This window comes from Rhineura floridana, chromosome 18 (genome assembly GCF_030035675.1).
Source record: "Rhineura floridana isolate rRhiFlo1 chromosome 18, rRhiFlo1.hap2, whole genome shotgun sequence".
Taxonomy (NCBI): Eukaryota; Metazoa; Chordata; class Lepidosauria; order Squamata; family Rhineuridae; genus Rhineura; species Rhineura floridana.
This window is the reverse complement of record NC_084497.1, coordinates 5,142,034-5,164,310: the sequence shown is the minus strand read 5'-3', so window position 1 is coordinate 5,164,310 and position 22,277 is coordinate 5,142,034. Positions and strand designations below refer to the sequence as shown.

At 48.3% G+C, this 22,277-nt stretch overlaps 2 protein-coding genes across 7 annotated transcripts in view; one reads left to right on the top strand and one right to left on the bottom strand.

The window, feature by feature from the left end:
- Window positions 1-686: 686 nt before the first annotated feature.
- APBA3 (amyloid beta precursor protein binding family A member 3) lies at window positions 687-20,047 on the top strand. The gene is made up of 12 exons (XM_061602096.1): window positions 687-923; window positions 5,200-5,557; window positions 6,361-7,156; window positions 7,639-7,678; window positions 8,893-9,038; window positions 9,666-9,752; window positions 10,653-10,811; window positions 11,899-12,075; window positions 13,077-13,289; window positions 13,784-13,903; window positions 14,887-15,027; window positions 15,586-20,047. Exons 2-12 carry the CDS (start codon window positions 5,232-5,234, stop codon window positions 15,655-15,657), a joined length of 2,277 nt encoding a protein of 758 aa, XP_061458080.1. The 5' UTR covers window positions 687-923; window positions 5,200-5,231; the 3' UTR covers window positions 15,658-20,047.
- Window positions 18,392-22,277, bottom strand: part of TJP3 (tight junction protein 3) — a 34,344-nt gene continuing 30,458 nt past the window's right edge. For all 6 annotated transcript variants that reach the window (XM_061602091.1, XM_061602093.1, XM_061602092.1 and 3 more), the window contains 3 exons: window positions 21,987-22,244; window positions 21,181-21,230; window positions 18,392-19,471 (listed from right to left, as the gene is read on the bottom strand). In XM_061602091.1, coding sequence (XP_061458075.1) covers window positions 19,363-19,471; window positions 21,181-21,230; window positions 21,987-22,244 — 417 coding nt within the window. In that variant the 3' untranslated portion in view covers window positions 18,392-19,362. The remainder of the gene's footprint in view (window positions 19,472-21,180; window positions 21,231-21,986; window positions 22,245-22,277) is intronic.

The following is a 22,277-nucleotide window of genomic DNA, read 5'->3' as shown; positions in this document are numbered from 1 at the left end:
CTCCGTATGAGGCGTAGTTGATACCAAGAAACGGCCCTCTACCCCTGTTTCTTTTATTATGCCTATGGATTATCTTCTAAGCAAGTCAATGCAAGATCTTGGTTTTGAGCCATTTTTTTTTAACCTTCATTACAATAAAATACAAATGTGGGGATGCGGATATGGAGAAGAGGCCAGGCCAACATCTCTTTTTGGACCTAGCTTATATATTTTTTTCTGCAGACGAGACAACTTTGATGTGCCACATCATGGATTTTTAAAGAGAATTTAATCCTTGTCTCCAAAAGGCAACCTGATCTGCAACGCAAATGATCTTTGAAACCCAGGCAAAGAAAACAGGTTAGACTCCAGCAGGGTGTTGCATTGCACCAGCGAGCGAGCGAGAGAAAACACATGCCCGGCTTTTGTGGGAAATGAATTTTGTGGGACGCGAATTCTTGACTCCGGTACAATACATCTTTTAAGGATTTTTTCCCTTCAAACGGCGCTTAAATCAAGCTGGCTTAGTTTTCTTTGTTTTCAATGGTTCTGTTAGAAAAGTTTGCAAGCTTCTGGGTGATACAGGATTCTTCGTCACCCAGAAGGGCAAACTAGCCAGACTCCACTCGATTCCTTCTGCAGCTCCACAAAACTACATTCCCCAGAATCCCTTTTCTTCCTTTTCTTTTCTTTTGCTTTGAAGCACATGCTCAGTCCGGGAGAGAGGAGACAGAAAGAAGCAACAGGAAGAAAATAACTTCAGAGAAACAATTGCAAGCTGCACTTTTCAGTGAGAAAATGTCCTGATCCAGAGGGAGCGGACCCGATCCTGGTTGCAACGACCACAACTGCTCCAAAAGAAAAAAAGATCTCTGAAGACTCTGCAGTTTATAACGTTTCCTCTTCCAAACCTTTTCTTCTCTGAAGCAAAACTTTTCTAAGAAGTAAGTTTGCCTTTTAAGTTCATAGTTGTTTTGATACAAGAAACTTTGGAGTAGAGATCCAAGTTTGTTTCTGCTTCACGGAATCCTGGACACACTTACATGGGAGCAAGTTCTGTTGAAATCAGCGGGGGGGGGGAATAGAGAAATCCTGAAAGGAATCTTGTCTGTTTAATTGCAATCCAAAACTCCCATGAGCGGCAATCTTTGAACGCAGTGGGACTTACTTCTGAGTAGGCATGCATAGGCTTGCACCGTTAATTTAAGAAAAAATTCTATTGAAATCCAGATTGCAGTGTGACTTCCAAGAAGAAATTGTACTGAAATTACAGTGTTACTTGGGAAGAATTTCTGTTGCAATCCAGACAGTAGTGTTCATTTAAGAAGAAACTTTATTGAAATCTGGATTGCGGTGTTACTTGGGAATGTTTTTGGTGAAATCCAGATTGTAGTGTTCATTTAAGAAGAAATGTTATTGAAATCCAGATTGGGAAGAAATCCTGTTGAAATCTAGATTGCAGTGTTTACTTTGAGAAGAATTTTTATTATTGAAATCCATCAGATTTCCTTCCAAGTATTTATGATTATGATTTAAAGCTATTGTGGCCGACTCACTTTAGATCCATTCAAGTCAATTAACTGAAGTTCACCCAGGCTTCATTTAAATCCATTAAAGGCCGTGGGTCTGCCCTTGAACGTGACTTAATACAACCCAGTTTTGATATCTGTGTAATAACCACGCATATGCATCAGACCTCGAATAAGAGGGCTAAAAATGTAAGTTGCAAATGAAATAAAATAAGAACAGAGTTACAAGTGTCGACGGCACTCCCCCAAACCAGAAGACCTTGGAGTCTGGCTGGAGAAGGGGAGGATATAAGGCAAGCCGGCCGGGACTGGTGGGGGTGGCGGCGGCGGGGGGGCAACTCTGAAGGGACAACTCCAAAGGGGGTCGCCTCTTTGGGATGTTAGTTGAAAGTGGCAACATCGCTGGAAAGGCCAAGAATTAATTCAAACTGATGAAAACTAGTCTGACAGCAGCAGTTGTGTAGTGGCAAATTCAGAAGTGCAGGGTCCCTTCATGATAGTCACAACCATGCCCCCTCCAAATGAGATCCTTGTTAATCTCCTCTCCCACGACAGATGTCCCTAGGAGCCGATAAGCGTGAAAGGGGAGAGTGTTCACTGCTGAGAAGAGTCTTCTCAGCAGCTGACTCACCTCCTTTCACTCCGATTGGCTCCAATCAGCAGGAAAGGACAAGGAAGCATGTGAGAAGACTCTTCTCAGTGGCTAACACACTCTCCTTTCATGGTGGTTGGCTCATAAGATGCAGGAGACATGGGGACCCTGTTCTCAAAAAACTAATACACCTGATACCCTGGACAACTACACCACTGGACAGCAGCCTGTTAACGTTTAATGCTTTGGGGCTCTATTTCCTGCCTTTGGAGGAAGGATTAATTAGAAATACTTTAAATAACTAACAGGAACTGCCAAAGCATGTTTACTCATAAGTAATCCCCCCCCCCCGGGTGCACACACACACACAGAATTCACTTCTTTTAAAAAATGCTCACAATCCTATTAGGCTGCAATTCTAACTCCCATTTACCTGGGAGTAAGCCCTATTGAATGTAGAAAGACTTACTTCTGAGTAGACACGGCTAGGATTGCACTGTAAGGCTCCAATTCATAAGAAGAGCCTGCTGGCTCAGGCCAAAGGGGGCGCATCTAGTCCGGCATCCTGTTCTTGCAGCGGCCAACCAGATGCCCATCCTGGGAAGCTCAGAATTCTATAAGCCCCGTTGAACATAATAAAGCTGCATAAACAAGCGTGGGATTGCATTGCAAGGCGTGTTGAGAATCTGGCACTGGGCATTGCAAAACAATTGACAGCTGTTTCTCTGCTCCTTTTTTCCTCTTTAAAAAAAATCTATTAATCGTCTCCCAAAGTGAGATGACATACACAGGACTTTGTGAAATATCCTGGCAAGGTAATGTTACCTTTAAGTCACTGTTTGTTTTTTAAATCAAATAGCTTCATCGTATTTCTCCGTCTCAAAGAACATCTCCGCAAACAGCAGCCAAATTTGTGCAATTTCCTCCCTTTCTTGGCTCGGAAACACGGTTGCCAGTTCTTTCTTGGCTGTTGTTCTTCAGTTCTTTTAAAATTTACCCAGCGCATTCTCGGCAAATTTGTGCTGGAGGCAAATTGCAATATAGAAAAAAAAATGCAATGAAGTTGAATAAGCCATCTTTAAAACAAACGGACAAATAAAGCTAAACATTTGGTTCTGTGCGCTCTTCTCAAGATATTTTCAACCCAAAATCTGCACCTTTGCTGGTTCCAGTTCAGGTGGATATCTCGGGCCCACCAGCTTGGGGAAGGGATGTTCTGATCTACCCCTCCCCCCCAAAGCCTGGGATGCAGTCATTTTTTACTTTTTAACAACACAACCTTAAGCACATTTGCACAAAGTAAGACCTGCTGTGTTCAATGGGGCTGGCCTCTTAGGAAGTGGGTTTAGGATGGCCCCGTAGGACACAGCAAGGCACTTAATGCAGCAGTCTTTGAGAAGCCATCTAAAGACTTGGTAACAACAGGGTTTTAAATTGCATTTCTAATGGAGAGTTTGTGTAATTAAAGAAATGATTATGTCATGTGCCACCTTATTTATTTATTTTTATTTACCGCTTGGTTGCAAAAAAAACCCCAACAATCTCTAAGCGGTCCGCAAGAAACATTAACGTTATCAATACAATTAAAAACAAACAAAACTATTTTAAAGGCAATTTAAAGATCAGCAAACCAACCTCTATGTGTCTGGACAGGCTTGCCTAAACAAGCTCTGAAAAGAATACGGTGAAGGCACCTGTCAGATGTCAATAGGCAGGGAGTTCTACTAATCCACCTTGAGATTAGAAATATTTTAAATACATGGACTAGGACTGCTGTAAATTAACAAAACCTTTATCATATGCAGGGATGCCAAACATCTGTGGCCCTCCAGATGTTGTTGGGATGCCAGCTCCCATCAGCCAGCATCCCCAGTGGTCGGGGATGATGGCGTCTGGAACCCACCAACATCTGGAGGGCCAGAGGTGTTCCCCATCCCCAGAAATATGGACCCAGGCTACGGCCTGAAGGCACATGAGTCCACCACCTGGCTGAAGCAGGTCTGGGCTTGGGTCAGGTCCTGGATGGGAGACCGCCTTGCGACAGCATGTATACTACCTTGGGTTCCATGGGGAAAGAAAGGCGGGGTATAAATGTAATAAATACAGGCATACCCCGCTTTAACGTACACAGTGGGACCGGAGAGTGTACTTCAAGTGAAAATGTACTTAAAGTGAAGCAATTATCTTCACTTGTACTGCACGCGATCACCACTAGATGGCAGCGGCGTCATGCCAACAAAGTGTCCAAGCGGGGTATAGCGAGGCTACTTTAAGTGAGGCTACTTTAAGCGGAATATGCCTGTAAATAAATATGTACTATCAGTAATGAATTGATTGGCAGCCAATATTTATTTGACATCCAATATTCACTGAATTGATTGGTGCTCGATCAATTGTGCAGTGCTTTCTTCCGACTGATGCAATCCAATACCTCTTAAATCAGTCCCGCGCCGTTAATTGGGGGATATGCCTAACAGAGATTCTCTGCCAGCCTTTCTATTTAAAAATAAAGAAATAAGCACCCAAGGCTTTTCAAATACAACACGACAACACACGAGCAATAGCATCTGAAAACACAATTCCTGTAGTTTAGAATTAGCACTGGGAATGTACAGTATATGGATTTTCGTACTGTACAAATAAAGCAATAGTGTGGACCTGAAGGACTGGTTTCAATTCCCAACATCCCCAGTTGGAATGGGTGGGAAATCTCTGGCTAGTAGTCAATGTGGCCCTCCAGGCCTTTCCGTCTGGCCCTCGGAACTCTCCCCAGGCAAACCCCCCCCCAGTGGCCCAGCTTTGTACCCTCATTGAATGTTTTGGCCTGGCCAGACTGTGGCCCTTAAAAACTTTGATTAACGCTTCTTGCTTGCTTGGGTAGAGGAAAGAGAGGAATATGTGTAGAAACAACTCTTAACAAAAGGTAAATAAGTAAATCATAAATTGCTCCGCCCACTTTTGTCTCTGACCTTGCCCACCACCGGCATGAGGCCCTCGGAAGGGAAGAGAATGCGGCCCCCGGGCTGAAAAATGATCCCCACCCCTGGTATGAATTATCTGCCCTGAGGCCAATCCACTGTGCCGACTTTTGTTTTCAAGTGTAGGGCTGTTCCTGGCCTGAAAGAACAGTCATGGCCGACAGCGGCATGGACTTCAAGACGGATGCCGTCTCGGTGGCGGAGCCTCCCCCCATGGACTTAGAGGAGGGCACAGAGTCTGAGCTAGACGCCCCTGGGGAATCTGGAGAAAGCGTCGCTTCCATCCAGCAAGAGGCCCAGATCCCTTGTGGCCACCTGGAGGCTATCCCTGCCCTTCCAAACACAAACTCTGAGATCTGCGATCCGGGGACACCTGAGACTCGGAGTGGCTCGGATATTCCAGAGGGATCTAGATGGCTTTCAAATCCACCAGATTCCAGTTCCCTGGGTTACACAGAAGCAGGCGTCAAAGGCTCCAGGTAAAAAAGATAAAATAAACTTTCCTGTTTCATTTCCATCAGGAGCCTCCTCTGGTTCTCCCTTTTTTTACTGTGCTTGCACTGAATTGCTGAGACACATTTTATTCCGGAGCGGAAAAAATTGGAAGCAAACCTTAGTTTACTTTATTGAATTTGTTCACGTCTGCATCCCCTTCCCATGAGGACTAGAATGCTTTGTTGTTGTTTAAAGCTAGGGTTTGTGAGACCAAACCAAGGATCAAGCCACGGTTTCTGATGCTCGGCTTGCTTTCAAACCATCATTTAAACAAGGAGTGGAGAACCTGCTGCTCTCCAAAGGTTGCAGGAGTCTAACACCCATCTTCCCTGCCCGCTGGGGCTGCTGGGAATTGGTGTCTTGCAATATCTAGACAACCACTGGTCCCTCCCACCCTTGGTTTGAACAAACCCCCCATTCCCTAAGTTTGGACATCCCAGGGAACTGTGGCTCCTGTGAAAGCTTGTTTTCGATTTTAAACAAACCATGGTTGCTTCCCTGAGCGTGGGCATGGGTTGGCTTAAAATTTTATCCGTTTTCTCTATTTAAAATAAGAAATCAAATGCTTCCAAATCTTTTGTGGGTGTTAAAGCAGAGGGAGCGATATACACAAGCCAGGGCCGGTCGCATTTCAATTCTTGCAACAGGGAACTGCGATTTCCCATGATGTGTGAACTGACCTGTGTGCGTCTCAGCGGAACGACGCTAATCTTGAGGTGCGGTTCTTTGCCATCTCTGTTCATTTTTGGTGGGAGAAGGTGAAATCTTTTTGCATTTGCTCCTGCAGGGACTGGATGGCTCAGTCTGCGGAACCTGATCCCCAAAAGGGTTTGGAGGCAGACAGCAGCCCCCAGAGCCCACCTGCCGTTGACCAGGGCGAGCTTCTCATGGAGTTAGAGGACGCCTACACAAGAGAGGGGGCCGCAGAGGCGGACCAGGTCCCGCTCGAAGGCCTGCTTGCCCAGCTGCAGAGACTCAGCCCTGGTTTTGACGACAGATCCCCCACCTCTGAAGATGGGCTCCTGCACGCCTCAGACAGCGAGGAGGGATGTGATTTTGGAGGAGACGGAGACCCCCTCCTTGAGCCTGCAGAGTGCCGGGGGCCGCCAGGGGACTGTGGCCCTTGCCCGCTACACATCGCCACGGGACATGGTTTGGGGGCCTCACCCCACAAGCTCCAGCTAGCCGCCCACCGGCGGAGAGGCCGGGGTTTGCTTTCGGCCGAGACTGACAGCGAGGACTTGCTCAGCCTCCTCCACTACGAAGGGGGGGTCCCCTCGGAGGCGAGTGGCCAGATGCCCCTGGCTCGCTCGGGCGCAGTGGCTGGCAGCAGCTGCCAGAGTGGGCAGGCGCCAGGCAGGAGGGTGGCACGAGAGATGCCCCCAAGTCATGGCTCGGACAGGGCAGAGGGAAAAGGACCCTGCCGGTGGGTTCCGAGAGAGGGCGTCGGACAGGAAGATCCCACCTCCTCTGACCCCGGCTCGGGAGCGCACAGGTGGGAGAGCTCTCCGGAGCCATGTTGGAGACGACCAGTACCAGGATCGAGCCATGAGGAAGGGGCATCTTCTGTGTCGGATTTGGCTGTAAGCATCTAACGTGAGATGAGTCTTCCATGAGAGCATTTGCGTTGCGCGCAGAAGGTCCCTGGTTTGATTTCTGGCATCTCCGGATACGGCAGATGTTCCCTGTACCGGAAAGACTGGATAGCCACTGTCAGTCAGGGCAGACAATAGCAAGCCGGATGGCCAAAGGTCCGGCCCAGTATAGGATAGTTTCTCCTTGTTTCTGTTTAAGTCAGAACATTGAGGACTAGAATCTTTTTTTTTAAGTGAAAGGTCGTAGCTCTGTGGTAGGGCACCTGCTGTGTACGCAGAAGGTCCCAGGTTCAATCCCCGGCATCTCCAGGTAAGGCTGGGAATGTCCCCTGCCTGAAACCCTGGAGAGCTGCTGCCAGTCAGACTAGACAATACTAAGCTATATTAAGAGTCATGAGGATTTAACAGATCGCCTTCCTTTCCCCCTCGCTCTGATAACCGATATTTTCCTCCCCCCCCTGTTTTGACAGAATAAAGCAGAGTTATCTTCCTTGCCATCTTACAAAGAAGGTGAGTGATGCATTTCAAGTCTTGGTTGCAGGAGACTGTGTGAATGTGTTGACTGGGTAAGAGGGTTTAGCAGGAAAGGAAATTGGGCACCCATAGGTGCCAAAAGGCTGTGAACTCCAGCTATAGCCATGGAGAGAGGGATGGTCCTTTGCTTTCAACGCTTCCAGGTGCTTTAAATTGGAAAAAAATAGAGACTAAATTCCCTACAAACAAACCTGACCAAGGAAAAGGCATCCCTGGCACTTTTTAAGCTACCAAGGGAACTATTTCGATGGTAAGAACTGCATTTTGGCAGACAGTCTCTTAGAAGAGGCCTTCCTCGCGGACACTACGATCGACAGGACAAGCCTTGGTGGTGGTGCCACCACCGAGCGCTGCCGGCTGGCGCCGACTCACAGCCAGGGCCTTTTCGATGGTGGCTGCCCGTTTGTGGAGTGCCCTCTCCAGTGAGGCGCGTCTGTCTCCATCAGTGCTGGCTTCCAGAAGTAAATTGACAACGTTCCTATTTACCCAAGAATCTGATGGCTGAAGGGGGCTTTTCCTGGCAACCGGAGATCACTGGTGAAAGAATGTTTTTAACGGTGCTAAAAAATGTTGTTAATTGTTATTGCCTCTTGGAATGTGTGGGGTTTTTTTTTTTAGCATGCTTTAGTTTTCCTTGTGTTAGCCACCCTGGGCTCCTTCGAGAGGAAGGGCGGGATAAAAAGTCACCAAATCGATAATATTAAATCATCCCTTTGCTCGTCGTGCAGGAGGGAACGTGTCTTCTTGAAAAGAGTCATTCCTTCTTACGGAAGTTTAAACAATCCCGCCCCCCCAATGCATTAAAAGAACCTGTGAGGAGGTTTGGAGGGGCACGTGACGTAGCCCAGCATCCATTGCCAAACGCACCTGGCAGCAACTCCCCCAACTGACACACATGTAGAACTGCTTCCAACATGTTCCAAATATGCAGGCATGGTGCGAGGGGCTAGCCCATGTAGCCCTGTGACCCTCCCCCAATTCTTTCAGCGTATGGGGGGGCCTGTCTGAACCCAGCTGCGCTCACAGAGGGAAAACAGATCTCCTCGTTCCAGGTGGAGAACTTCCCCCATGAAGACTAGAAGCTTCCTCTTTAAAGCCAAGTCAAGGGATCGGAGGGAGGCTAATATGACAAACTGTTTTGCGTCATTCCACATTAATTTTTTTAAAAAAGACCTTTTCGGTTGACTCAGTGCCAGGCCCCTGCGAGCCTGAAGATCTGCTGGACGGGGTGATCTTTGGGGCCAAGTACCTCGGTTCCACGCAGCTGATCTCAGAGAGGAACCCACCCACCCACATCCGCATGGCCCAGGCTCAGAAGGCCGTAGACAGGATCAAGGTGAGACAGGGAGCAGGCAGCTGCCATGACCTGTGTTGCAGCGGTACGCAGGCTTCCTAGAGCCATTGGCTCAGGTCGCGTAGGATGCTGGACCGGGTGGCCTTTGGTCTCATCAAGCAGGGCTCTTTTAACAGTCCAAATCCTAGCAAAATAAATCCACCCAGCTTCAGGAGCAGTCTACCTCCAAACGCCTGCTGGGAGGGACATGGCGGGAGAGACCTGGGGCTTCCGTGTCCTACTTACAGGCTTCGTATTGGGGCACTCCGGCTGTCCACTTCTGGAAACAGGATACGGGGCTCGAAGGGCCTTGGATCTGATCTAGAAGGGCTCCTTTCATGTTTTTGCATTCCACGCAGTGGCCACCATTTTCTCTCCAGTGCTGGGAAATAGAACTCAAGTCATCTAGGCTGTCACTTGCCCTCCCTCATGCCGTTTCATCTCCTGGCCGTCACTTGCCCTCCCTCATGCTGTTGCACTCCCCTGCCTCCCAGTGCCATTCTACCTCCCTGCTGTCACTTCCCCCCCATGCCATTCCACCTCTCTGCCGTCACTTGCCTCCCACATGCCATCCCACTTCCCTGCCATCACTTCCTCCAGTTCCTTAAGATGTTTGAACTTGCAATCCAGGCCCCAGAAGGAGAATCCCAGCCGATGACAGAGGTGGATCTCTTTATCTCCACGCAAAGGATCAAGGTCCTGACGGCTGACTCCCAGGTGCATATATTTATTTGTTTGTTTTATTTATAGGGTTTTTAATTTTCAAGCCTGCCTTTCTGACACTTATGCTGTCTCTCAAAGCAGGTTACACCAGGGGTCCTTCAACCCTTTTGGGCCAGTGGGCACGTTTGGAAATCTAAGAAATTATTGTGGGCACCACAAATACCTATTTCACAGATGAAAAAGTGGCGATGACCAGAAAACACCCCCCGCCACCCAAAAGCAAATATGCACATATACCCCTCCAAAGCCAAATAAAACACATACACCTGCCCCAAACAAAGAAACCTTGCAAGGCCAAAAAACCCAACAATTAAAAAAAAAAAATAGGAGAGGACTTGGACACCAAGGGTGGGACAGGTGGTGCATGGCAGTTGTAGTACAAAACACTAGTCCCGCCCCCGCTTTACACAGTTTGAACCCTTGCCTGCTCTTTCAAAGAGAGCTGCAAGCTGAACAAGAAACTGAGGGCTAGAAACTTGTCTGGGCTAGCTATGCTGTCATTTCAGAGGAGGAACTCGATCCCCCGCTCAATCCTGAATAGCCACCCACTTGCCGTCCCTCATGCTGTTCCACTCCCCTGCCTCCCAGTGCCATTCCACCTCCCTGCCGTCACTTCCCTCCCATGCCATCTACCTCCCTGCCGTCACTTCCCTCCCAGTGCCATTCCACCTCCCTGCCGTCACTTCCCTCCCATGCCATCTACCTCCCTGCTGTCACTTCCGTCCCATTCCATTCCACCTCCCTGCTGTCACTTGCCCCCTCCATGCCATGAGTTCAGCAACGTCTGGAGGGCCGCAGATGTTCCCCCATCATCCTCTGCAAGAATCCACCGTGGGGAATCTGTAGCTTTGACGCTCTGGGCTCCTGCTAACTCCCTCTCTCCCCATCCGACAGGAGGCTATGATGGACCACCCCCTGCAGACCATCTCCTACATCGCTGACATTGGGAGCATCGTGGTCCTGATGGCCCGTCGGAAATTGCCTCGCCGGACGGAGGTGGCTGCGGAGAAGCAGCTGTACAAGATGATCTGCCACGTCTTCCACTCAGCTGACGTGAGCTCGGGGAAACAGGGAGAAACCTACGGGGACTTGTGTGTGTGTGTTTGGGTGCGCGCACGTACACGTGTGTGGGATCACGTGAAAGAGCAGAAAGCAAAACACGGGCGGCCAACAGCAAGTTGGTTCGTTTTGCTGGTTCCGCCCCCATCTTCCCCCCCTTTCTTTTAATAAAGTTTCTAGTCCTTATGACAAACATGTGGCAGGAGGAAAATGATGACCCGTGAACAGTGCCTAGGGAAAATCTCAGAGAGAAGGCCAAATAGTACACCTGCTGTCAAGGTGTGTGTATGGATCACCCTTGCAAAATATATATGCAGTATTTCCACAGCTTAGTCGTGGTTCTTTTTTATTATCTATCAGTGCTTAAAGCGCCTAACATTTTAACAGATGCCGAATAGTGATTAAAAATGGGACAGTCCCTGCCTGCATGCTTGCAATCAAAAAGGCACGACACAAAAGGAAAATGGGGAGGGCCGAGGCAGGACGAGGCAAACAAGAAACCCAGCCACCACTCTCTGAGTTGTTCTTTATAAGGACCAGCTTAAATGGAACATCAGAAGAGCCCCTGCTGCATTGGGCCAAAGGTGAGCCCCTTTAGCCCAGCAGACTGTTCTCATTGTGGCCAATCAGATGCCCGTGGGATGTCTAAATAAAGTTTCTAGCCCTTATGGTACCTGGTCTCTCAGCTGAGCTTTCAAGCATGGTCCTGGCTCCTCTTCTGTAGCTCTTGAGCAGAAAGCCAGATGCAATCTTTTGACAGGCAAATCCCTTCTCAGGCCTGGGATGATCCGAAAGGGCGAGGAAGAAAATGCGATGTTGGCATGACAGCCACCATCTTGGTTAGGGGAAGGGCTGTTGCCCGGGGCAGAGCACTTGCTTTGCATGCAGAAGGTCCCAGCTTCAATCCCCAACATCTCCAAGGAGGGCTGGAAATGTACCCTGCCTGAAACCCTGGAAAGCCGCTGTCGGTCAGTGCAGACAGTTGGCCTGGCTCATATCAGGCAGCTTCCTATGACCGCGAGTCCCTCCCCCTTGGGGACAGCAGTGAGCCCAGATGCAAACCTGCCTTCTTGTCCCGCAGGCTCCCTTGATAGCTCAAGCAATCGGCCAGGCCTTCAGCGTGGCTTACCAGCATTTCCTGCGGGCCAGCGGCATCGACCCTAACCAGCACGACGACGACGATGAAGACCTCGCGAAGGAGGAAGAGCTGTACAATGGAGATTTACCTCACTTTTCCAAGCAAGAGAACTGTAAGGAAGTAAGGACCGATCAGAGATATTCTACCCTGGGGCAGGGAGTGGGGTGGGCCGGCGCTAAGCACACTCCTGCACGGAGGCCCCCCTTTTGTGTCTTGCATGCTCCCGTCGATTGTTGCAGCCGGACCAGGCAATCCCGAGTTCAACTCTCGGCTTGCGTTCTTAGAACTGGCTGCCCTGTGGTCAACAAGCCTTTTAAGTAGAGACCTTTATCCCAGTCTGCATCTGCACTGGAATTGTTTGTAAAATGTTTAAGTTTTTTAAATTTTTTTTTAAAAGATGTTTTTATTTTTAAGGTTTTGGTTTGTTTTTTTAAAAAAAGATCTTTCATTTTTAAGGTTTTTTTACTATTTTGTTGTCTGCGGGCCTGGGCTGCTTCTGGGAGAAAGGCATGGATACTATCATCATCATCTTTTTCACCCAGAATATGTTGAAGCAGAGAACCAATGTGGCCCTCAAAATGTTGGGCTCCAGCAAGCATGACCAATGGTCAGGGATTGTTAATCATTTATTATGATTTTGATTTATTGCCCACTCTTCACCCTGAGGTACCAGGGCAGGTTACAACAGTTTAAAATGCATCATTAAAAACAATTTAAAAAAACAAGTTAAAATCACATTACCAAAATTATGCATTTTTTGCACTGAGGTGTCTCAAAGCAACTTAAGAGATGAAAACAAAAACATTGAAACCAAATATGAAAACAGCAGTGAATGAAAACACTCATCTGAAAAAATATTTCAAAGAACAAATCCTATCCGCCCCACTTACAAGATGACTAAAAAAAAGAGCTATTGACATAACTAACTACCCTCCCAATGAAAAACCGAAGGCTTGGATAAATAAAACCAGACAATGATGGCGCCCATTTGTGACATCTACAGGGCGCCATGTTTGTGGAGGCTCCTGGAGTGCACCCTCTGCTGGGAGAGGTTAATATTGCCCCAGTTCCCACATCATCATTCCTTGCGATGTCTGTCTCTTTCTGGTACCCCCGCACAGGTCATCATCCATAAACAGAAGGGGGAGATCCTGGGCATGGTGATTGTCGAGTCAGGTTGGGGCTCCATCCTGCCCACGGTGGTCGTCGCCAACCTCATGCACAAGGGGGCAGCAGAGAGGTCGGGCAAGCTCAGCATCGGCGACCGCATCATGGCCGTCAATGGGACCAGCCTGGTGGGCTTGCCGCTTGCATCATGCCAGGCCATCATACGGGTGAGCGATGGGCCTTAGAACGGCGGAGTAGAAAAAATCTTTTCATTTTTTGTTTACTTCTGGGCAATTTTTTTTAAAAAAAGTGTTCTGCAACTCTAGAATGAAGCCCAGTGGTTAGAGCACCTGCTTTACCTGCAGAAGGTCCCAGATTCAATCCTTGGCATCATCTCCAGGTGCGGCTGGGAGAGATCTCTGCATCTGAAATCCTGGAGAGCCCCTGCCAGTCAGGGTAGACAGTACTGAGCTTGATGGACCAGTATAAGGCCTCTTCCTATTTAAAATTAGCCATGAGGACTGGAATCTTTATATTTAGGAGAAGGGCTGAGGACCTGCTGGGCATGCAGGTTCAATCCCCAGCATCTCCGGTAAGACAGAGATCTTTTCCAGCCCTTTTCAGATTGCTGCCAATCAGAGCAAGGAATACCGGCCTAGGTGGACTAGAGAACACAAGCATTCAATTGTCTAAGCCTGCTCAATTCTATCTCCCTTTCCAGGATTTGAAAAACCAGACCGAGGCGACCCTCCGTGTGGTCCACTGCCCCCCTGTCACCACAGCTATTGTGCGGAGGCCCGATGCAAAATACCCCCTGGGGTTCTGCGTGGAAAATGGCATTGTGAGTAACTTAGGTGGCTTGGAGGAGAAAGCCAAGCTGCGTGGTGAAAAGTTGTGGGTTTTTCTAGAGAGGGAGGAGTGAATCCCAGCAAATGCAAGGGGCGGGATCCGCATGGAACACCGTATTATTGAGACTATTACCCCACCTCTGTCAAAATGGCTAGTTTCCTAAATTCATTATCATCATCAATTACTATTACCATCAACATTAATTACTGGTATTTATCATCAATTACTGTTATTAGCATCATCAACTATTATTTATCATCATCAATCACAATTATTTGGTTTTATCCAAGTAAATCCCCCTCAGAGTCATGTTCTTTAATTTCATTGGGTCTGCTTGTAGGCGGAGTACCACTGGATAAAACCTGTTGTTATTTATGGAATTACTATTTTTATTGTCACCTTTATTGTTATAACCACCACCATCAATTATTATTATGGTTGTCATCAATTACAATTATTATCATCATCATTATCCCACCCTTGTATGTGGTGAGTTGCATTGGCAATATAGATAGGTCCCTGCATGCTAAGAGCTTGCAGTCCTAACGCTGTAATTCTACGGGTGCTTACTCAGAAGGAAGTCTCAGGGCTTTATCCAGTGCTACTCCTTCTCAGAGTAGACCCACTGAAACTGATTGACTTAACGTGGGTGTACTCTGAGCAGAACCTAGTTAAGTACAACCCAAGGTTTCTAGCCCTCAAGGCTGCAGTCTGAGAAGACTTGTTTCTTTCTCTGCATGTATATTTGATGGCTTTTGCTTATCAAAGGGAACTTAAAATACGAGAGCCCCCCCCCCCAGCAACAGATCTGGCTCGTTTATTTCAAGCCAACGTGGACTCCCCATCGTACTTTGCAACATTAAGATGACTAAGCAGAGATTTTTGCAGGTGGGGGTGAAGAATCGCACCATTTGGCATGACCACGATCTGAATTAACGCCCTGCTGTAACAACAACCCCCCCATTTCTCCTCCAGATCTGCAGCCTCATGCGTGGGGGGATTGCCGAGCGGGGCGGGATACGCGTGGGACATCGCATTATCGAGATCAACGGGCAGAGCGTGGTGGCCATGCCTCACGAGAAGATCATCCAGATCCTCACACAGGCGGTCAGCGAGGTGGGTGGGCACACGACACTCTCTCTATTCTCCGTCCAGGCAAGTGAGAAGGCATTTGCAGAGGACACATCCTAGCCAGGCAAACTCACTCAAGGGGGTTGCAAAACAAGGCCACTGAGGGGTTTGGTCTAGGAAAGGCAAGGGGGGCACATCTGGCCCCCGGCCCTGAGGCTGTTTATGAATCAGAAGCTGCAGTACCACAATCCACCCACTTGCCATGGGTGGCACTGTAGCCCAGACCTCCCTTCCTGCCTCTTGCACATGGCTGGCCAGCCAGCACAGGAAGTGAGGTGTGCGGGCCACTTGCCAGACTCCACACACCTCTCCCCGCAATTAATCGCTGTCACCAACACTTCAGGGTCAGAGGAATCATCATTGATAATGGGCAGCAAAAGTAGTTAGCGCTTTAGCAAAGTCAGCTTTGGTTGGGCTGGTGTTGTGGGGGGGTGCACAAGGAAAGAAGAAAGCTCTAGGCTGAGTTGCCCCCACCCCAAATCATGGAAGGAATGCAAGAGTTGCCTCACTTCGCTTTAACCCCTTGCTTCTGTCTCATCGCAGATCCACATCAAAACCATGCCAGCATCAACATACCGTCTTTTGACTGGCCAGGAACAACCTATATTCCTCTGAAGGGAGAAGAGATTTTTTGGAGGGGGGAGAGTTATCTCTTGCATCTGCTTAACAAGTTGCATGCACACACACCCAACTCCCCAGTCTTGCTTCACAAACTAGATTCCTGCCCGCGGCCTTCACACGGTGTGGACTCAAGACACCCCTACCTTCATTAGCTTTTTTTTGCTCCTGAAATCACAGGAGCAAACAGTGTTTTGTTTGGCTTTAACTGGGAGGGTGGGGATGTGTGTGGGATTTTTTTGGGGGGGGGGCGCTGTGAAATTATCAACCCTTAACTGGGGGTTGGTTTCTGTGCTAGAACTCGCTGGAAGCCGGGAGAGGGGTTTTTGCATGTGTGTGTGGAATTCTTTTTTCAAGCCCGGACTGGGCATGCAGATGGTAGAGTCCTGAGATAGCAAATAAGGGACAGACTGTACCACATCAAGCTGCAGGGGTGGTGAAGGAGAAATATAACATATTTTCTGTATCTATATACACGTACATACATATGTGCATGTGTATATATATCTATTGATATATATGTATTAAAATGTTCCCCTTACATTAAAAATATATCCTGAAAATAGCAAAACAGCATAGCTGGGAGTGGATAACATTTTCCCTTGAGTTGCTAGATTTCTCCTTGCAGGAAGGCTTTTAAAAAAAATGTTTTGAAGACCAAGCAAAACGGGGGAAATTAAAAAAATATATAGCATCTCCTTTCTGGACATTATAATGGGACATTGTACAACCATCTCTTCGCTCTACTGTGTTTCTTGAAGCACAGGCCAGACAGACTTCCTCCCCTCTTCTCCCACCCCCAAGTCCAGTTCAGCATTACATGTCTGGAGCTGGCGTTCGCAACAAGACACCGATCGAAAGCCCTCAGGAAATCCCATCACGGGCATGCCGTTCCACACAATTTTGGGCAGGGGCTGGGAAATGGCTTGCCCACTGGCAGATCTACAGATGCAGTATTTTAAAAAAAAGAGAAGATATTTGGCTTCTTTTACCACTTCCGAGAAAGACAGCGAGTGAGTGAGAGAGAGAATGAATGAATCTGAGTTCTCTTTTGGGCAGCTGCTGTTCCCCACTGGCAGAAATCTAGCATGCCAGGAAAAAGGTTAGAGTGAAGCCTAACTTGTTGCGGTGGTAGTGGTGGTGAAGCCCCCTCCTTGTATCAGCATATCTCAGGGTGAGGCATATGGGAAATAACAATGTATGAGGTGGGGGTGTTGAGTGCCTGCAAAGTTCTACTAAGCCAGCAATGGATCTACTAAGCAAGGATGCACGCAGAAGGCAATCGGCATTAAGCAATCTTAAATGTTGTCGGATCGCCAGACTATGGCACTCCCTGCATTGCAGTTTTTTTTAAAAGGCATATATCAGCGGACAATGAGGTTAAAGCAAAGTAAGCACCAAACCTCCATCTCTATCTCTCCCGCACGCACGTCTGCAAGAGAGCAGTAAACTCATTGCTAGTGGCAAAGAGCTCATTTGGAACACTTCCTCTCCTGCGGCTCCACTTGATCTATCCATGGAGGCTTTTTTTCTAGATGTGCGTGACAATGCCCTCCAACCAAAAGGCACCCTCCTTCCACCGCTCAAAAGACTGAAACGTTGAGGAAATAAAAGGAATTTAGAGAACCGCAGTATGGCCGTTTTAGAACACGGAGTGGCCTGGCCTGCAAGCCTGGCCTTTTGCAAACCCTCTCGCGCTCTCCTTGCCAGCGCCAGACAAAGGGCGAGACTTCACCAACTAGAATTGGAAGGGACCTACGAGGCCATCTAGTCCAACCCCCTGCTCAATGCAGAAATCCAAATCAAAGCATCCCCGACAGGTGGCTGTCCAGTTGCCTTTTGGATACCTCCAGTGTTGGAGAGCCCACTACCTCCCTACGTCATGGGTTCCATTCTTGATGTTTAGTCAAAATCTGGCTTCCTGAAACTTGAGCCCATTCTCCTGTGCCCTGCACTCTGGGATGACCAAGAAGAGATCCTGACTGTCATATTCCTTCCCACATAAAAAGTTACCTGGCGACATTTAATTAGCCTGTCAGGGAAAGGCCTAAGCTAAATTTCTTGAGGTGCTACTTGGCTATTTAGGGGATGGTTTGGCGCATGGGGGGGGAATGGGACCAAGGTTTAAGCCCTACTCATCCTGTGTTAAGGCCTAGACTGCAAGAGGGGAGAAAGCTGCTGTTATAATCAGGTCATGCTCTTCGGCTTCTGGTAGGCATCTGATGGGCCACTGTGAGAACGGGACCGCCAACAAAATCAGCTATCTAGTGCCTTGCCCCAAGGAGCCTGCAAAAGGAGTTTTGCGTCAGAAGACAGCAAAAAAGCTCAAACAGGCATCACTCGCCAAGGTGACCTGGGATGAAAATTCCTTCCGGAGCACAGACAAAAACACAAAACAGGTTTGCTAAGTACCCCCACCCCCATTTTGAAAGTATAATGGCTAAAAGATGGTGCGAAGTATCGGAGGGGCAGCCCAATCTCAGTGACTTAGGCAAGCCTCGCCCTTCCCATCCAGAACATGGGGCCACTGCCGCCAGACTGGCCTACCTTGCAGGGTCGTCCCAAGAAGATGGTGCCTGACGATTTGTGAAGCAAGCCTCCTTCACGCCAGGACAGCAAAGGCTTTCCAGGAAAGTTGTCGAGAGTTATTAAACTTGCCCTCTTTCCCCACCCACGTGCCTGGGTTTCCTCTGTCTCCTGCCGACTGAAAAGGACAGGCAGGCAACAGAGCTGAAAATAATGTCTTTATTACAAAGGCATACACAAAAGGGCCTTGCTCCGCCATATTTGTGCTGTGTGGAGGAGGAAAGCCCGCAGGCGTTAAGGCAAAAATCCAGAGGGGGTTTCCCATTACTTGGGCAGACACGAAATGGAAAGTTTTTTAAAAAAACAGCTCAAAATTTATGGGTGTGTGGAGATTTTTTTTTTTTTTTAAAGACACTGTATGGTCAATGCTGCCTCAAGGTCTTTGTTAAAAAGGGACAAGTAATCGGCACGGTCCCTCCTCACACCCCCAGACTGCAAACTTTCAGAGCAGGGATAGCCAAAATGGTGCCCTCCAGATAGGGCTGGACTCCAGTTCCCAGCATGGTTAATGGTTACGGATAATGGGAATAGAAGCAGCAAGATGGAACTTGCAAGTCACTCTCGAGATGAGCCTGCTGGGACTGTAGACACAGCTTGAGGCTGGGCACCCTGATGGGTTGGGATCTGGGGGGGCTTCAGGATGAGCATCCTGACGGGTTGGGATCCAGGGCCCTGAGGATGGACACCCTAATGGGTTGGGATCCGGGGCCCTAAGGATGGACACCATAATGGGTTGTGAACTGGGACCCTGAGGATGGACACCCTGATGGGTTGGGATTCTGGGGCCCTGAGGATGGGCACCCTGATGGGTTAGGACTGCGAAGCAAGGCAACTGGAGACCAGACTTAACCCTGGGGAGGAGGAGGAGGGCTTGTTCTTTTTTTGCTGCTTTGCCAAACCAGCAGGAAAGGGGGCAAAGGGCTCCCTTAACAGGAGCATTGGAAGACACAGACGGATGAGGAGAACTTCCATGTGGTAAAAATAACACAGGCATCCGGTATATCTTTCCCCAGCCACTACCTCCATGTAGGGGATGGGAACAGTCTTTTAAAATAATCTGGCGAGGAACTGCAGCCCCACCTGATGGAGCTACAGGAGACCACCCAGCAGGGGGGTTTAGAGGTCTGTGGCGGGGCCCCAGTCGTAACCGTAGTCCTGATCTGACTCGGAGTCGTAGGTCTGAGCATAGGTGAACTTCTTCCTGAGGGCTTCATGCTCGTATTCCCTGGAAAAGACAATGCAGGGTAATTAAATTAAGCAAAGGGGTGTTTTTCTAAAAAAAATGTAATTTTTTTAGGGTCTTCACTGAGATTCCCATAATTCTTGACTGGGATCGCCTCCTTCTTAAGGCCCTCCTCTTCCCCCCAGGCCAAAAAGGAACAGCCTCCTAATTATTTAATCTACCAGTGCAATTTAGATCTCACAAGGTTACAAGGCAGGCATCAATACAGTGATACCTCAGTTAACAAATCCTCCAGCAAATAAGCTCCTTTTAACAAAGTATTTTGGGGGTGTGTGCACACTCTGACACTCTCAGAATGTGGCTCCTTGTCTACCGGATTGCGGCGGCTGCAGGCAGCTCATGCGTGGCTGGAATGGCGTTCCTTGCCAGGTGGCACAGAAGCCTTCGCAGTAAACAGTGCTTCGGGTGCCCTGGAAGCACTGTTTACTGCAGACGTGTCTGCTCGAGTGCATGGGAGGATGGCAGAGAAAGAGAGCCCAAGCGCAGGGTGGTGGCGATGGTGGCTGCCCCTTGCCTGCCTGCTCAAGTGTACGGAGAGTAGGGCTGTGCTCAAAGTTGAGATTGCTATAGCAAGATCCTCCATGACAAAAGAAAAAAGGCAAGGCAGGCATCCGTGGATGCACTTTGGAAGAAGCCTTCAAGCTGTCTGCATGCAAGGCTCAGCTGACCTGGTTGTTTCATTTCAGACATGCGTATTGTTAGTTTTAAATAAAATGTTTGCTGAAATATGTTGAACCGCTCTCGTTGTTTTGTGGTGTAGGAACCTATCCCTATTCTTTCCATGTTGTTCCTACCTCTGGTAGCAAAGTTTCTGTTAAAGGAATAATGTCCAGGAATGCATTTACTTCACATGACTGTATATCATTTTAAAAACACACACATTTAAAAATATAATTAACTGAACGCACAAAAGAGGGTTTTTTGCTTTTGTTTTTAAAGTGGGCAACTGAAAGGCACATCAAGGCAGTAAGACACATTTAGAACCTCCTAACGTTAGCTTAAAGGGGGAAAAAATCTGAAGTATTTCCAGGCCCCCAATTTACTATTTTATTTAGCACATTGGTACCCTGCTTGTGCCCTGCAGAAGAGCCATGCGTGGCTTTTTAAAAAGTCCCATTTTATCTTCACAACAACCCTGCAAGGTCGGTGAGGCTTAAAAACAAAAGGCAACGGTAAACAAGCACATTTGAGGGGGGTTGAAATGGGGTACAGGAACTGCTAGACCATAATATATCAATAGCTGGTGCATGTTTGAGCACATATAGAAGTCTTTTTTTTTTAACAGAATAGAAATGCATTTTAAAAGTGAGGCAATAAATTCAAGCAGGCTATGGCAATAGCCACTTGCCTGCCCGTGGCAAGGACAAGACGGTTCTAGACAAGGACAAATTGAAATTTCTGGAAATGGAGAGTGACTGGGAGGGCTTCCCTGAGGCTGTCATAGGGCCACAAACAACAAGAGATGTTGTGAGGCTAACCCTAGTGAACACAGTCCCAGCCATTCTCCGCCACCCCCTGCTCATCACCTCGCACGGTCCCTTGGCCTCGCTGCACCAAAGGGCAACCTTCCAAGGGAGTCTTTCCCCCAGAACAGCCCTTCGACATACCTCCCACACCCTGATTGTGGCTGCGCTTCTAAGCCTTTCCCCTGCTGTACCCCAGGATCTGAAAATGCGGTAGGGGCTAGCTACCTGATATAGTTGTGTCTCCACTGTCCTTGAGGCTGTTGGTCGCCATCGTGCTGGGAGAGAGCAAAAGGAAACAACCAGGTAAGAACTGCAGCTCTGAAGTTCATTCTAGCAGGAGCACTTAACGTTAGAACAATAAATGTGGCATTTTTGGAGAATAACGTAAGGGTGTTTTTTCTGTTTTTTTAAGAAGAGGCAGCTTTCTGTCCCAAGGCACTTACAAATCCCTACACAGAGCTACAATTTCCCAGAGTGGTTTAACTATCAATCCCTCTTCCCAGGGAATTCTGGGAATTGTAGCTCTGTGAGGGGAAACAACTTTCTGCACCCTTAAACTACAGCTTCCCAGATTCTTTCGGGGGGGGGGAGGCCAGGACTGCTTAAAGTGGCAGGATATTGCTTTAAAAGCATTGCACAGATGGGGGTCTTGGGGTTTGAACTGGAGGCAAAGAAGGAATGCCCAGTCTCTAGGGAAGCATGTACAGTCCTTGATCTCCCACCACATTCTACCCCTGCAGTGTAGGCACACAGGCTATATTCTCTACAATGGAAATGGCAGGGATGTACATTTTGGCTAAACATTAGAGGGGAAAACTTCCCAACAGTAAGAGCTCTTGGACAGTGAGAATAGGCTGCTGTGGGAGGCAGGGGACTCTCCTTCATTGGAGATACTTTAAAAAGAAGCTGAATGGCCCACCTGTCAGGGATGATATAATTGCAAGATTCCTGCACTGAGTAGAGGGTTGGGCTAGACGACCTCCAAGATACCCCTTCCGACTACACAATTCTAGGAGCTTATTTCTCCTTACCGACTCAACAGGATAAGCCAAAGCGGCCGCCACACGCTCATTCAGGTCCTGCTCAGGGTTTTCCTCGGTGGGTTCTGAGGAGCGGGCCAGGGCTGGCTCCTGATAGGACTCTTCAATATCCTGGTCCATATAAGGCTCACCCTCCGCGTCTGTCTCCTCGTAGTCACTGTTGGCACGGCTGTCACAGGTCAGGTAGCCTGGGGTGGTGGGTGAGGGTTGATTCAACAGGTCCAAGCTTTCCTCGGCTGAAGCATCCACCTGAGGAAAAAACGTTGAGTTGAATTAAGATAA